The sequence below is a fragment of the Temnothorax curvispinosus genome, unplaced genomic scaffold, assembly GCF_003070985.1.
Source record: "Temnothorax curvispinosus isolate PA1 unplaced genomic scaffold, ASM307098v1 QBEX01006035.1, whole genome shotgun sequence".
Taxonomy (NCBI): domain Eukaryota; kingdom Metazoa; phylum Arthropoda; class Insecta; order Hymenoptera; family Formicidae; genus Temnothorax; species Temnothorax curvispinosus.
This window is the reverse complement of record NW_020215815.1, coordinates 59,503-72,043: the sequence shown is the minus strand read 5'-3', so window position 1 is coordinate 72,043 and position 12,541 is coordinate 59,503. Positions and strand designations below refer to the sequence as shown.

Below are 12,541 nucleotides of genomic sequence, written 5' to 3'. Positions count from 1 at the left end.
GGCTGGATTCGGGGAGCGCGCTATTAGCGCTATTTGCTTGTTCTATCCTTGTTTTACACCTGATGAGCGATAAAGACAGAATGATGCAATAGCGCTAATAGCGCGCTCCTCGAATGCAGCCGTAGTCAGGTTTTCAATAGTGACGGCGGAAAGGATTATATATAATATGCGCTGTCGTGCGAATAAGTGTCATATTGTCTATAGAGGAGGATGTTTCAATGCTATGCTCACCGATATTACGTCTCTATTAGTTCTCTATATATAAAGAATATCCCATAATATGTTTTTTTTCTTGACTAGACACTACAGACGCGCGCTTCGCGCGCGCTATTTAGCTTTAACATTATGCTATTACTATTACATTATTAACTCCTTGATACACACAACTGTCAAAATATACAATGACAGCTGCAAATGAAGTAAGCGCAGCAAGAGAACCAAATCGGCATCGCAGAAAAGCGACAACAATAAACTTCACATCTCGTTCTTAGAAGAGGAAAAATATATATTATGTACAGACATGTAACATGATATGTACACATACGTATGTAACATGATATATGTATATATGTGATATACTTATGTATATATGTGTGTGTACATCATGTATACTGAAGGATGGTCCGTATATAGAAAGACAACTATATAATTTTGTAACATATATGATACACAACACGTATTGAAACATTCACGAACATATGATGCCTTCTCTTGCCATATATATGTATCATTCGTATAATTATAACTTGCCGCTTACTGTAAATGCGCTGCAATTATGTTACAAAATTTATAAAGTTTATTTTAATTATCTTCTATTCGAAATATCGAGATTACTGTTTGACATAACTTACAAGATAATTGCATGTTCGCACTGTAAAAATTGTTTGTCTTAATGTATTATTCAACTGAAAATGTATTCACGAGATATTTATAACGATTGCAGTGTTCTCGAATTTTAAATCACGCTTAATTTGTAAGTACATTTTTCTGTGCAAACGATAACTTACGTGTGAGGACTCAGATTTTTAAATCTTCCCAACAAGTCCACCTTCGAACATTCTCAGTATCTACTTGTGCTGTATGGGTATGTATATACAGTACCATCACGTTCGTGACTTGTCCGAGTATCCCCATTCTTCCTTTATCATATCGGCTAGTTTCTCGGCAATCATATAAATAGGTACGTTGGTGTGAGCCGATATAATCTCGGGCATGATGGAACCATCTGCTACTCGTAGTCCTTGAATGCCAATCACCTGCGTTTTACATGAATTTGTAAATTATATGTGTAAGTAAATCGATGTTTACGTGTGCGTGAACGTGTGTGCTTACATCACGCAGGAATATTCGTTGTAGATTTGGAAATGAGCACTTTATAGAGTACATCTTTCACAATAAATAAATACCTTTAATCTAGGATCGACGACAGCGGTTGGGTCGCCTCTCGGTCCCATCTTACAAGTACCAGAATAGTGATAGATGGTAATAGATGCCGTCCTTACCGCGCACTCCCAATAAGCATAAGAATCATACTCGTAGTTTTCGCATCCGGGAAGAGTATCGTTCGACAATCGTGAACCAAACTTCTGCATCTCTTTCGTCCGACCGACGCTTATCGCAGCTTTAATGCCGGTAATCATTGTCTCGACATCTTCCGGATGGTCGAAATAATTCGGCACGATTTCGGGTTTAACGTTAATGTCATTGGCCACTAGTCTTATCCGACCACGACTCTTTGGCTTCAACAGCATCGGTAGTATGCTCCAGCCGTGATTACTGTCGTATTTGTGCCATATCTGACGCATTTGATCATTGAAACCCACTATAGTCGGAATAATTATATCTCCTTTAAATCCACCACCGAAAAATAACAGTTCGATGTCCGGTAAACCGTCACGTTTCTTTGGATGTTTAGTGTCGATGAAAGCGAGGGCTTCGCACGCACCTGGAACCGTGAGTGGTCCCGCGCGCTCTATCAGAAAGTCCTTTATATACGGAGAAGTGGGATTAATGATATCGAATAGTTGAAAACCTACCGGATCGTTTACTGTCCATGTTAATCCGCCAAAAGCTACGTGATCCATCAGATTTTTGCCAACCGGCGAGTCCCGGACGACGTTTATGCCGAGCTCGCTAAGATGCTTGGCCGGTCCGATGCCAGATAGCATCAGTAATTGAGGCGATCCGATGGAGCCCGCACACAAAATCACCTCTTTGTTGGCAAACACGCGGATAATTCGATCATGTTTGACAAACTCAACGCCGATCGCCCGATTCGTGCGACGATCAATCAGCACTTTTCTCACCGTGCTCTCGCGTGTCACATGAAGATTTCGGCGATTTTTCGCGGGGTGTAGGTAGGCTTTGTTGCTGCTCACACGGGTGCCATTCATTATCGTGCTCTGCACGTACGAGAATCCTATCATATTTCTCCCGTTATAATCCAACAGCGGGTATCCGAGCTCCTTACCAGCTTCTAGGAAGGCCTCTGCCAATAGCGTGTGGAATGACGGATAAGAGATATGCAACGGTCCCTTGGTTCCATGGTAGATAGCGTCCGACTGCAGCTCTGGGATCTTGATTGTCTCCAGTTTTCTAAAGTATTCGAGAACGTTTTCGTAAGCCCAGCCCTCGTTCCCCATCTCAGCCCATCGGTCGTAATCTTCGGCGCCGCCTCTGGTTGCGATCATGTAGTTCAGCACGCTGCTGCCACCCATCACTTTCCCTCTAGGCCAGTTGCACCTGTTGTCGGCCATGCCGAGGCAATATCTTTTCGACGATCGGGTACGGTACTTCCAATTTATATCGTTGCTTAGCTGCAACATGTAAGTGAAAGCCGGGATATCCATGAGCAAATTCTCGGTAGATCCAGCTTCGATCAGCAACACCTCGACCTGACGAATCTCGCTTAATCTCGCTGCTATCGTGGCGCCGGCCGTCCCGGCGCCAATTACCACGAAATCGTACATGGCTCCGAATTGCGGTACCGTGTCCGGTATCTCTTGGTTCATGAAACGTTGGCCCTGCTGTAGGAAGTTTAGGGCCCCGACACCCAGCCCAAAAATATTCGTCAACGAATGTCCGCTCACGTCGTCGCCATAAATACTGCGGTACCGTTTCGGCGTCGGTTGTCCGCCCGACTGTAACGAAACGATTACAGCGACAGCACTGAGAAGGTAAAGGAGTCTCGATACCTTGTCCGGCATATCCAAGTGGCAATTGGCTATTGGCATGAAAAAATAAAAACACTTATTATACTATAAATTGACCCCAAGCTATCGATCAAGCCTACTTAGAACTTGATCCGTTCACTTGTTATCGAGATCTCAACATCTCGAGTACTCGCAACTCGTCGCGCCGCGTAAATGAGTCACGGTCGGTCAAGTGACATGTATTTCAAAAAAAAAGGTGAAATCTTTAAATTGCGCCAATTGCAAAGAAAATATATATATTGCTTTAAAAAATAATTGTTGTGCAATTACTTTTAAAATATAAAATCTAACTGGTACATATCGTTTTATGCAGGGTAGTTATGCGACTGCGTCTATATAAGCCTACATTCAAATTACATTTTTTTTACTCCTATTTATTAATTGTCAAAGAAAAGAAATATTTTCGAAGTATTATTGAAGTATGCTGAAGTGATCTGAAGTTATTTTATGCAAATATCTTTTTATTTGAAAATGCACACAAGAATTCTTAGCGTGTGCAGATTTCTCGTCTCTGACGTCACGATCTCAATAATGACGGAAAAAGACCAGAGGCCTTATAATCAACGAGAATTTTATTTTTTTTATTTTTGAAACCATGACAAAAACTTTTATTTTGACTGTGAAATAATACCATGCAATAATACCGTGCAATAATAAAATGTATAAATACATTTATTTTTGTTCAGGTATTAGATAAGTTCTAAAAGTTATTTTGTGTTATATGTATAATACATTTTAGTACACGTATTTAGTACATTTAATTGTTCTTAAAATCTTCAATAATTACCAAAGATTATTTTGTTTTATGTTTTATGTTTTTTTATCAAATTGTATTAAGCCGAAATGCACCAATGTCGCATAACTTCAGTTCAACTCAATCTTCGTCTCTTTCTAAGAGGAACAGTTAGTCTAACTGTTTTCCTTAGAAACAGACGAAGAGTGAATTAAGCTAAGGTTAAAGTTATGCGACGTTGGTGCAACCATGCCTTAGTATATTTAATTTTTCTTAAGATTTAGAATTGCTTCGTCTCTGTAAGACATATTTTTATATAATAAAGAAGTCTCACATGTAATTATATTCCTTACATGTTGTCCTCTATTATGCTTATTTAATATTACTCTAATCCACACTTCTAATGTATAACATCAATTAACTTATATAGCAAGGCCTTGTGCCAGACAGAATCGAAAGCTTTTTGTATATCGAGTAGCACCATAGCTGAGCTTCGTTTTTTGTTAATCTCCAATGCGAAAAATTCTGTGACTCTAAGTAATTGTTGAATGGTAGAATGGCGTGCTTTAAAGTCAAATTGTTCGTTGATTATGATATTATTCTCTGATAAAAAGGCATCAATCCGCGTGAGTAAGACTCTCTCATAAACTTTACTTAGAGAGCTTAAAAGGCTTATAGGCCTATAATTAGTCGGAGAAGTTTGTGGCTTGTCCGGCTTAGGAAAAGCGAGTATTTTTGCCGTCCAACAGTATTTTTACCGTTCCAACACGAAGGAAAATAATATAATAAAAGAGTTTAAGATAATGTAGTAGATCTGAATTACGATTTTATATGATGATTTTTTGAGCATAGCAGTGGTGACCTTATCAGAACCGGGGGCTTTATTATTAGGAAAAGATTTGATGATATCAAAAATTAAGCGAGGAGTAATAAATTTTAAATCACATTGAAGTGTCTTTTCATCTAAGAGTTCAACGTACTCATTTACTATATTTTCATGTGGAGATATAAGACTGTCTGCTTCTTGATATATTTTTTGAAAGTTTTTTCTTTTGGATTGTATGCAAAAGTGTTATTACCAAGATCAAATGGTGGCGCAGGAGTTTTGTTTCTCTGTAGTGACCTCCACAGCCCCCAGATGCTATTATCGCTAATTTTTGCTTTTTTCAAACGTTCAGACCATTTTTTATTTTTAGCTTTATTTAATTTATTTTGAATAATATTATTGAGTATATTACGATAGAGCTTATATTTATCTGATGAGCCAGAATGTTGGTATTTTCTTCGATAGTAATAACAAAGTTTAATAAGCTTATCAATTTCTGAAGCTACAGCAGGATCTGACGTTACATGATTGAAGTTATAATTTTGCACCTCGGTGGACTTTCTTAAGGCCCCACACAGCTGTAATTCGTGAATACAGGAATCAATCATTTCCTGATTTTGCAGACTATGTCTTATCCTCCACCTACTCGTAGCAAGCTTAAAATCTTCCCAATTGACCTTATGTGACTGATTAGTTTTTCTCTTAATTTGCGATTTTTCCTGATTTAAGAGAATGGGAAGGTGATTGGAAGAAAACTCGTTTGCAGTTACGCACGTAAAATCGTAATTTAGATTCTTAGCTAGAAACAAATCTATGTTGAAAGAGCGTTTGCGGGGCGCCTTGTGCGAATAAGTTGAGCTATGCATAATATTTAAGTTATTTTTATTTGAATATAATGTTTTATAAAATCCTCGTCATCTCGCTCTAGTACATCTACCGTCTCGGCTAAGCATTGGAAGCGATTAAAAGTATTAAATTTACCTTAAAGCCGCCGTCCAGCTGTCCGTTATCCCAACAGCACCAGGGATAGCCCTCGTCGGCACAGCTCACACAAGACTCGAACTCGCAGAGTCACAGACAAGCTTGGTTAATGCGAAATACTGAGTCGGGCCCGATATGCTCCACCGCAGCTTCGTCTCTTCTTTATATACTAGTAATACCCATGTCCAGAAATTTTTAAAGAGGTTGGTTGCGGGTGAACGGCGGGGCAGGGGAAACTTGTGGGCGTGTTTTCGTCCCATAACATAAACAAGCAAATGAAAGCAAATAAAAATGTAAAGAACATTTTTAATTAGATGTTTCTTAAGGGTTTAAATCGTATGTATAAATTGTTTGTATATCGTAAGAAGCCAAATATCCCAGATCTTCTATCTTTACGACGTCTTATGCAACATGCATAATTTGGGATGTCATTATGCACGTTGAAATGTAGCAATATACTATTCTATTTTTACAATTTCTTGGTAACTCGTCGTAAAAGTCTTTCCTGAATATGTAAAGAATTATTTGCATCTATTTTCATTAAATTCTTATCATTCCTGAGACAAAATTATATATACATCTGATTGAATATAATTATATACACTACGTTGTCTACATTAAAGGTGTCGTAAAATTTTTGCTATGTAAAATTTCTGTATGAGAAAGATAAGAGTATAAATTCAATAATTAATTACTCGACAACCATGCAAACAATTGTCTTCAACTTTGGCATGGACGACAGATTCCCATAGACGAATATCCTCCATAAATTTGAACTAATTCTTATATAATTTTGATTTGAGTAACCATCCTTTTTAATAGACACTAGTTAGAGAGGGATTTAAGCTGTGTGTTGCACGCACGACGCCGTCGTGCTGTAAATAAATATAGGACTATAAAATCAAAAAACACGGCAGTGTCTCGCGCCAAGTACACGCGGAGCGAGACCGACCGTGACTCTTTCGCGACGCAACGATTTGCGAATACTCGAGATGTTGAGATCTCATATAACGAGTGAACGGATCAAGTTTTAAGTAGACTTGATCGATAGTTTGGGTCGATAAAGAAATACGCGATTGTTGCGAGGAATCTTGCTTACCTTGGCTATAACCAAAAATTTTAGATACAGTCAAGGATAACCAAGAATTCTCGCAAAACGTGGCGTCGCGTAAAAGAGTCACGGTCGGTCTCGCTCCGTGTGTACTTGGCGGGAGACCATACATCACCCGTAAGAATTTTAGATAATAGTATAGATATGTCGCAGGGATATCGTGTAATTCGTTTTTTTTTGCACAATCTCTATAGGGAATTCACAAAGAACCGGGATATTGTGAAACGCTAGGGAAAGTATCTTTTTTTACCTTGGCCTATCAAAATGATTTCTGTATCAGACTTTCAGTCGGGTGGCAGATCAAGGTTTCTCGAGAATGTGTTAATTTCTTTTAATTAAACTTTTATGTAGTTTCTATATTTAAATAGTTAAGTTTTTATGTTTTTATGTGTGGTTTTCCTTTAATATACTTTGTATACGTCAATTTAAATCAAAAGTGGTTTTTTGGCAAATTATAGATACATATTTGCAAATTATACATATTTGCTTTGCAATATATTAAAAAAATTGTTATTCCTCTTTAAAAATAAAAGTTTATAAAATCAGAATTATTATTTTTTTTATTTTCTTAAATATTCTTTGTCTCTCACATTTACACTTACAGATACTTTTTGAATTTATGAAATAAACTAATACTTGAATATCTTTTTAAATGCAATTTCTTTTTAAATGATACCTCACAAATAATGTATCAAATATGAGCATTTATATTATCGTCGTTATTATAAAGTAGACATGTATGTGAGTAAAAAATAGTAAAATAATGCAATTACTTCATAAAAGTTTATTATAATTATGACTTTTTCAAGTAATCCCAGTCTTTTTTTTATCATATCTGCCGTTTTTCGGCGATCATATAAACAGGAATGTTTAGGTGTGCCAATATAATTTTGGGTATAATGGACGCATCTACTACTCGTAATCCTTCAATACCAATAACCTGCAAAATATTATAGTCCAGTCATTTTAGGTTTTCTGTGCAAAAAAATTAGATCCTACTTTTTTTTAATTGCTTTCGTTGTTTTAAATAACATATTAAAAATAGAGAACGATATTGGCAGGGCTAAAAAAGTTATTCAAGATTAAAGGTCACGGAAATCAGTTTTTTGCGAAAATCTCGTTTTGTATGGCTCGGAGGTCAATTAAGGTAGTTACAAAAAAGAAAGATCATGAAATTCTCTACAATTTAAAACAACAAAATAAAACAATTAAAAAAAAAGCAGGATCTAATTTTTTTGCACAGAAGCCATATTTTCGTCTAAAATGACTGGACTATTACATATGAATTTATAAAGCACACTGCTTATTATGATATCCCGCATAAATATTCTAATACGTATTTTTCGTAAAATTGTATTCCGTTAATCGTATCTCCACTGCTAATTTTTTAATATCAAGTTAATATAAGTAAATAATTTCCGATGTATGCGACAAAACTTAAATAATAACTAAAGAGACAAATGTGATAAGGGAACAAAAACTTCAAAATCAAAATTGACTAAATTGGTGAATCAAAGTATTAATGTTATACTCTTAATCTTATCAAGCGTTAAACAAAATTTTTTTCTCGTTTAATTCGAGTCTTGCTCTGGTTGCCAGCTTCTACATAGAATGCATATTGTGAGCTGCGTGCGATGTTGGAAAAAAAAATCGGAACACCGTTATGTATGATCATACTTTAACTAGAGAGTAAACGGATGTACGTTTTGATATTTGGTTGATTTAAAATTTTCCTTCTGTTACATATGTCACAGTTGGCGGTATGAGCCGGCCGTCCAAAGCCGTGACTCAAGCGAAGATAGTAGCACCACCAGCTGTACCAGACGTGTTTCGACAATCCGGTTTCTCATTTGGCTCGGCTGGATATGCTAGCAGCGAGGATAGCTGCTTCCTCTCCGGAAGCGGCCCCGGGGCACGGCGGACGATGGTTCCTACGGGATGCCATTTGGAAAAAGTCCGAGAACTATTTTTACCCATTCGGGCTTAATTCGCCTTTCCGCCGGTGATCGGCAAGTATGCCCACGCCGAAGATTAAGGTGCGAATTATACAACGTCATATTATTATTATTATTATTATATTAGGTTAATTCTTTCTTAATGCGAAGAGCGTAAAAAAACATTGTTTTTAAATAACAACACAGTAAAAAATCGTGCGTCCAAATGTTAAAATTTTCTTGTGTTACCAAGATTTGACTATTATTTCAATGTAAAATTAACATACAACAGCTATGTTATTATTTTCGTAACATTTTCATGTGTTATATTAATGTCAACGTGATAACTTAACACTTTATGTATGGCATTTAGAAACTGAATATTATTTTGAGTTCTTTTAACATAATTATTTCAAAAAATTAACACGCCTTAAAGTTATTTTAACATAAACAAAAGTTAAAGTAAATCTTCAAATAATCGTAAACTTTGACATACAAAATAATCAAATTTACTACAATCAAATGTTCAAAACAACATTTCTCTTAAGTTGAAATAACTATTGTTTATTCAAATATGTTATATCGACATTTTTTACAAGTTATTTTTACATTATACTTAAAGTTAAAAGAACAAATATAAATGTAAAATATAGTGTCAATAAATTAACATTTCTAATTTGTCAACAAGTAACACACGATGAATGAGTTATTTTAACTCAAAATTTAGAGTGGACTTTCTGGGACATTTGAAAAATGTTACGATTAACATTTTATTTTTTACTGTGAAAGTATACGTTGCTATTAAAAGATTTTTACCGCTATGGTTGAAAAATATGAATGTTTTGATATTTCTTAGGTATCGATATGACCTAGAGTCCTGGCAGAGACAGTCCCGGTAGTTTCGGATCAGGTTCCGGTTTTAGGCACTCTACAGCGTCATTAGATTCTGGAAGAGCGTCTGGATATTACTTGGGACCTAGAGGACCTGGCGCTCTCGCCTCATCTCCTAGATGTTCTATTAGTTCCTTCGGAAGTCATCCTGACCCACCGGCAGACCTTGACGTCGTTCGCGCTTGGTTAAACGAGCTCCAATTTGAAGAATACTTCCCCTTGTTTGCTTCCGCGGGTTACGATCTTGCTACTATAACGCGCATGACACTGGAGGATCTCACGGCTATAGGTGAGGCACATATCGCATTAGCAAGTCTTATCTAAGCGCATTCTTAAATGCATTCATTTAATTCATAGAGATATTACTCGTAGAAATACGCTATGAAATATTTAAACAAGTACATAGTTTTACACATTATTTTACAGGTATCAAGAAACCTAATCATAGGAAACGACTAAAAGCGGAAATAGACAATTTGAATATAGGAGATGGATTGCCGGAGTATATACCCGGATCATTGGAAGAATGGCTCAGGCTTCTCAGGCTCGAGGAATATCTTGGCGCACCATCAATAGGGTATGCGATTCGTCGAGGACGTGACAACTCTCACTTGGGAGGACCTTGAAGACATCGGTATCATACGGTTAGGGCATCAGAAAAAATTATTGTTAGCAATTAAGAGAGTTAAGGATATTCGCGCTGGCAAGCGTATACAGCCACTCGATCTTGCGCGTCTGCCCCCATATCCTGGACATACGCAGGTAAATTATGTTCCCTATGATCTTCATCAATATCGAATTCATTAAGAGAGTGTAATCTCTTAATTATCTTGATCAATATATCGCGAAAAATGTTACGAATGAATAGAAGATAATATCGCATAATTTATGACTTTTTAGGACGTTGTTATTCAACGAGGTGGACCTGATTTACCATCGCCTGATGAGGATTGTTCCTCGCCTGTACTTAGATCTTTTCAAAGGGGTGGAAACGATACCACTTCTGGTGTTGCTTGGAAAAGTATGTACGCCGCGTTTCCAACGGACTATAATACAGTTGGCCGTACTAGCTCCCGGGGAAAATCTTTGGAAAGTCTAGAAGATGCGTTTCTTGGCTATCCTCCTTCACCGGCGCCAACACCGCATCCACAACCTTTCGATTGGCGTCCCCGCAGTTTCGAGGACGGCGATCTTACATCCACGAATGATGCTTCGCCGTTGTAGATGCTGGTGGCGGCACTCTTCCACGACCAAGACATTGCCTCGTTCGCCCGCGGCCCGTAGCCAAGGTATATTTGATTGTTTCGAATGTAAGTATGGATGTATGATTGAAACGAAAACGAGCGAGAGAAATTTTTGTGCTGATGATTCAATTGTTTTGTGATTTTAGGTCACTGTGACACCGGGACAATATAAGTCCTTGCCGAGAGACTTGGATAACAAGTATCAATTAACGTACGGGCTCGAGCAGAGTAGTCCGCATCTTCCAAAACGATGTCCTCCATCACCCCCAAGACGACAAAGTTCTAGAGACTAGTTCTTCCGTAGTTCTTCCGTTTAGACTAGAGAGATTAGTTCTTCCGTAATCGGTGTCGGTGGCTCGGCGGTTGGTGACGTCGTGATAGACTGTAGCGGGCCAGTAGTGCCAACCGCATTATGCGACGATCATCACATTCATCAACATCATCATCAACATCACCATTTGCTTCATCACCTACCGCCACCGCTGCCGGCGCCTACGCCGGCACCTTCCACGCCTCCGCAACTAAATCAACCGTCTTCTTCCATGTCACGTTCGTGGGGTAGCGTCAGCGTTAATATTAACGAAGAGCACGAGCTAATTGCATATCTCTCGCCCTGCAGCATCGCAACGGATCAGACGCTAGTTTTAAAGTACGTTTCAAGAGTTTTTAATGTGTCCGTTTTTTACGATGCAATAATGATGTAACATACGTTATTAATTGCATTATATTCACAGTCAAGTTCGAGTACAGAATCAGATTCATTACCGTTTGCCAACGAGAATGCCGGCACGATAAAATAAAGGGCCAGTCGAGCACAGAATACATGGCGGGTGGCCCTAACAGTGGTATCGGTGGTCACTTAATCAATCATTATTCCAATGGTGGTGAACCTGCGGATGTTTTGAACGACATTGGAAATATGCTTGCCAATCTTGCAGATGAGCTCGACGCAATGCTCGAAGAAGAGAAACGCCAGGGCCTGAACTCATAATCGTCACTGCCTTCGTTTGCACTTTTCTATTCAACTAAAGTTGCCATAGGATTGCAGGCTTTGATACATGAAATAAATAAACTTGATTAGTGCAACGTACACAATTAGACACAAGTGAATTGCAATTCACGACGGGATAAACTGGTACGAATCGCGTTGAGACTCGAGGATCTCAAATTCTAAGATTCTTAAAGACGGAAATATTTACCGATATATAAATCTATATCTTTGTTGCGAGGAAGAACAAAATCTTTTATTCCAAAAAAAGAACAAATAACATATATATTACGTCGCTTGAAATCGATGATATTCTGTAAATTCTGTTTCATATTGTGTAGATTAACGCATATCCGAAATTATTTTTGCGTAATTTATACTTTGCTCTGATTTTTTTTATTGAAAGAGGAAATTTACTTATTTTTGCATGGAAACATTGAACGTTCCAGCAAATTTCTGAACGCAGCTGTGGTATTGCATCTATAGTGATAATGCACAATCTTTTTCTACTTTCTTTTAGAGTAGTTGTGGAATTATATTCTTTCTCATTATTCTTTTTTTTTTTTAAATGGAAAATATTAGAAACGAGTGAATTACTGTACAATTTAACTGTATAATTTA

At 37.5% G+C, this 12,541-nt stretch overlaps 1 protein-coding gene and 1 pseudogene across 2 annotated transcripts; one reads left to right on the top strand and one right to left on the bottom strand.

Moving 5' to 3' along the window:
- Positions 1 to 1,098: 1,098 nt before the first annotated feature.
- LOC112455397 (glucose dehydrogenase [FAD, quinone]-like) lies at positions 1,099 to 5,895 on the bottom strand. Of its 2 annotated transcripts, XM_025017296.1 has the most exons (3): positions 5,753 to 5,895; positions 1,407 to 3,223; positions 1,099 to 1,256 (listed from the first exon to the last, which is right to left on the bottom strand). In XM_025017296.1, the coding sequence occupies exons 2-3, from the start codon at positions 3,204 to 3,206 to the stop codon at positions 1,104 to 1,106; spliced, it is 1,953 nt and encodes a 650-aa protein (XP_024873064.1). In that variant the 5' UTR covers positions 3,207 to 3,223; positions 5,753 to 5,895; the 3' UTR covers positions 1,099 to 1,103. The 2 variants fall into 2 exon arrangements, with proteins under 2 accessions (XP_024873064.1, XP_024873063.1); XM_025017295.1 differs by lacking the exon at positions 5,753 to 5,895 and having other exon boundaries at positions 1,407 to 3,264.
- Positions 5,896 to 7,762: 1,867 nt separating this feature from the next.
- On the top strand, positions 7,763 to 12,190 carry LOC112455396 (annotated as a pseudogene).
- The last annotated feature ends 351 nt before the right edge of the window (positions 12,191 to 12,541 follow it).

Coding starts and splice junctions, on each gene's coding strand:
- LOC112455397 (XM_025017295.1), bottom strand. CDS start 3,233: ATGCCAATAGCCAATTGCCACTTGGATATGCCGGACAAGGTATCGAGA. Junction 1,257..1,406: donor TCGTCGATCCTAGATTAAAG/GTATTTATTTAT, acceptor TGTAAAACGCAG/GTGATTGGCATTCAAGGACT.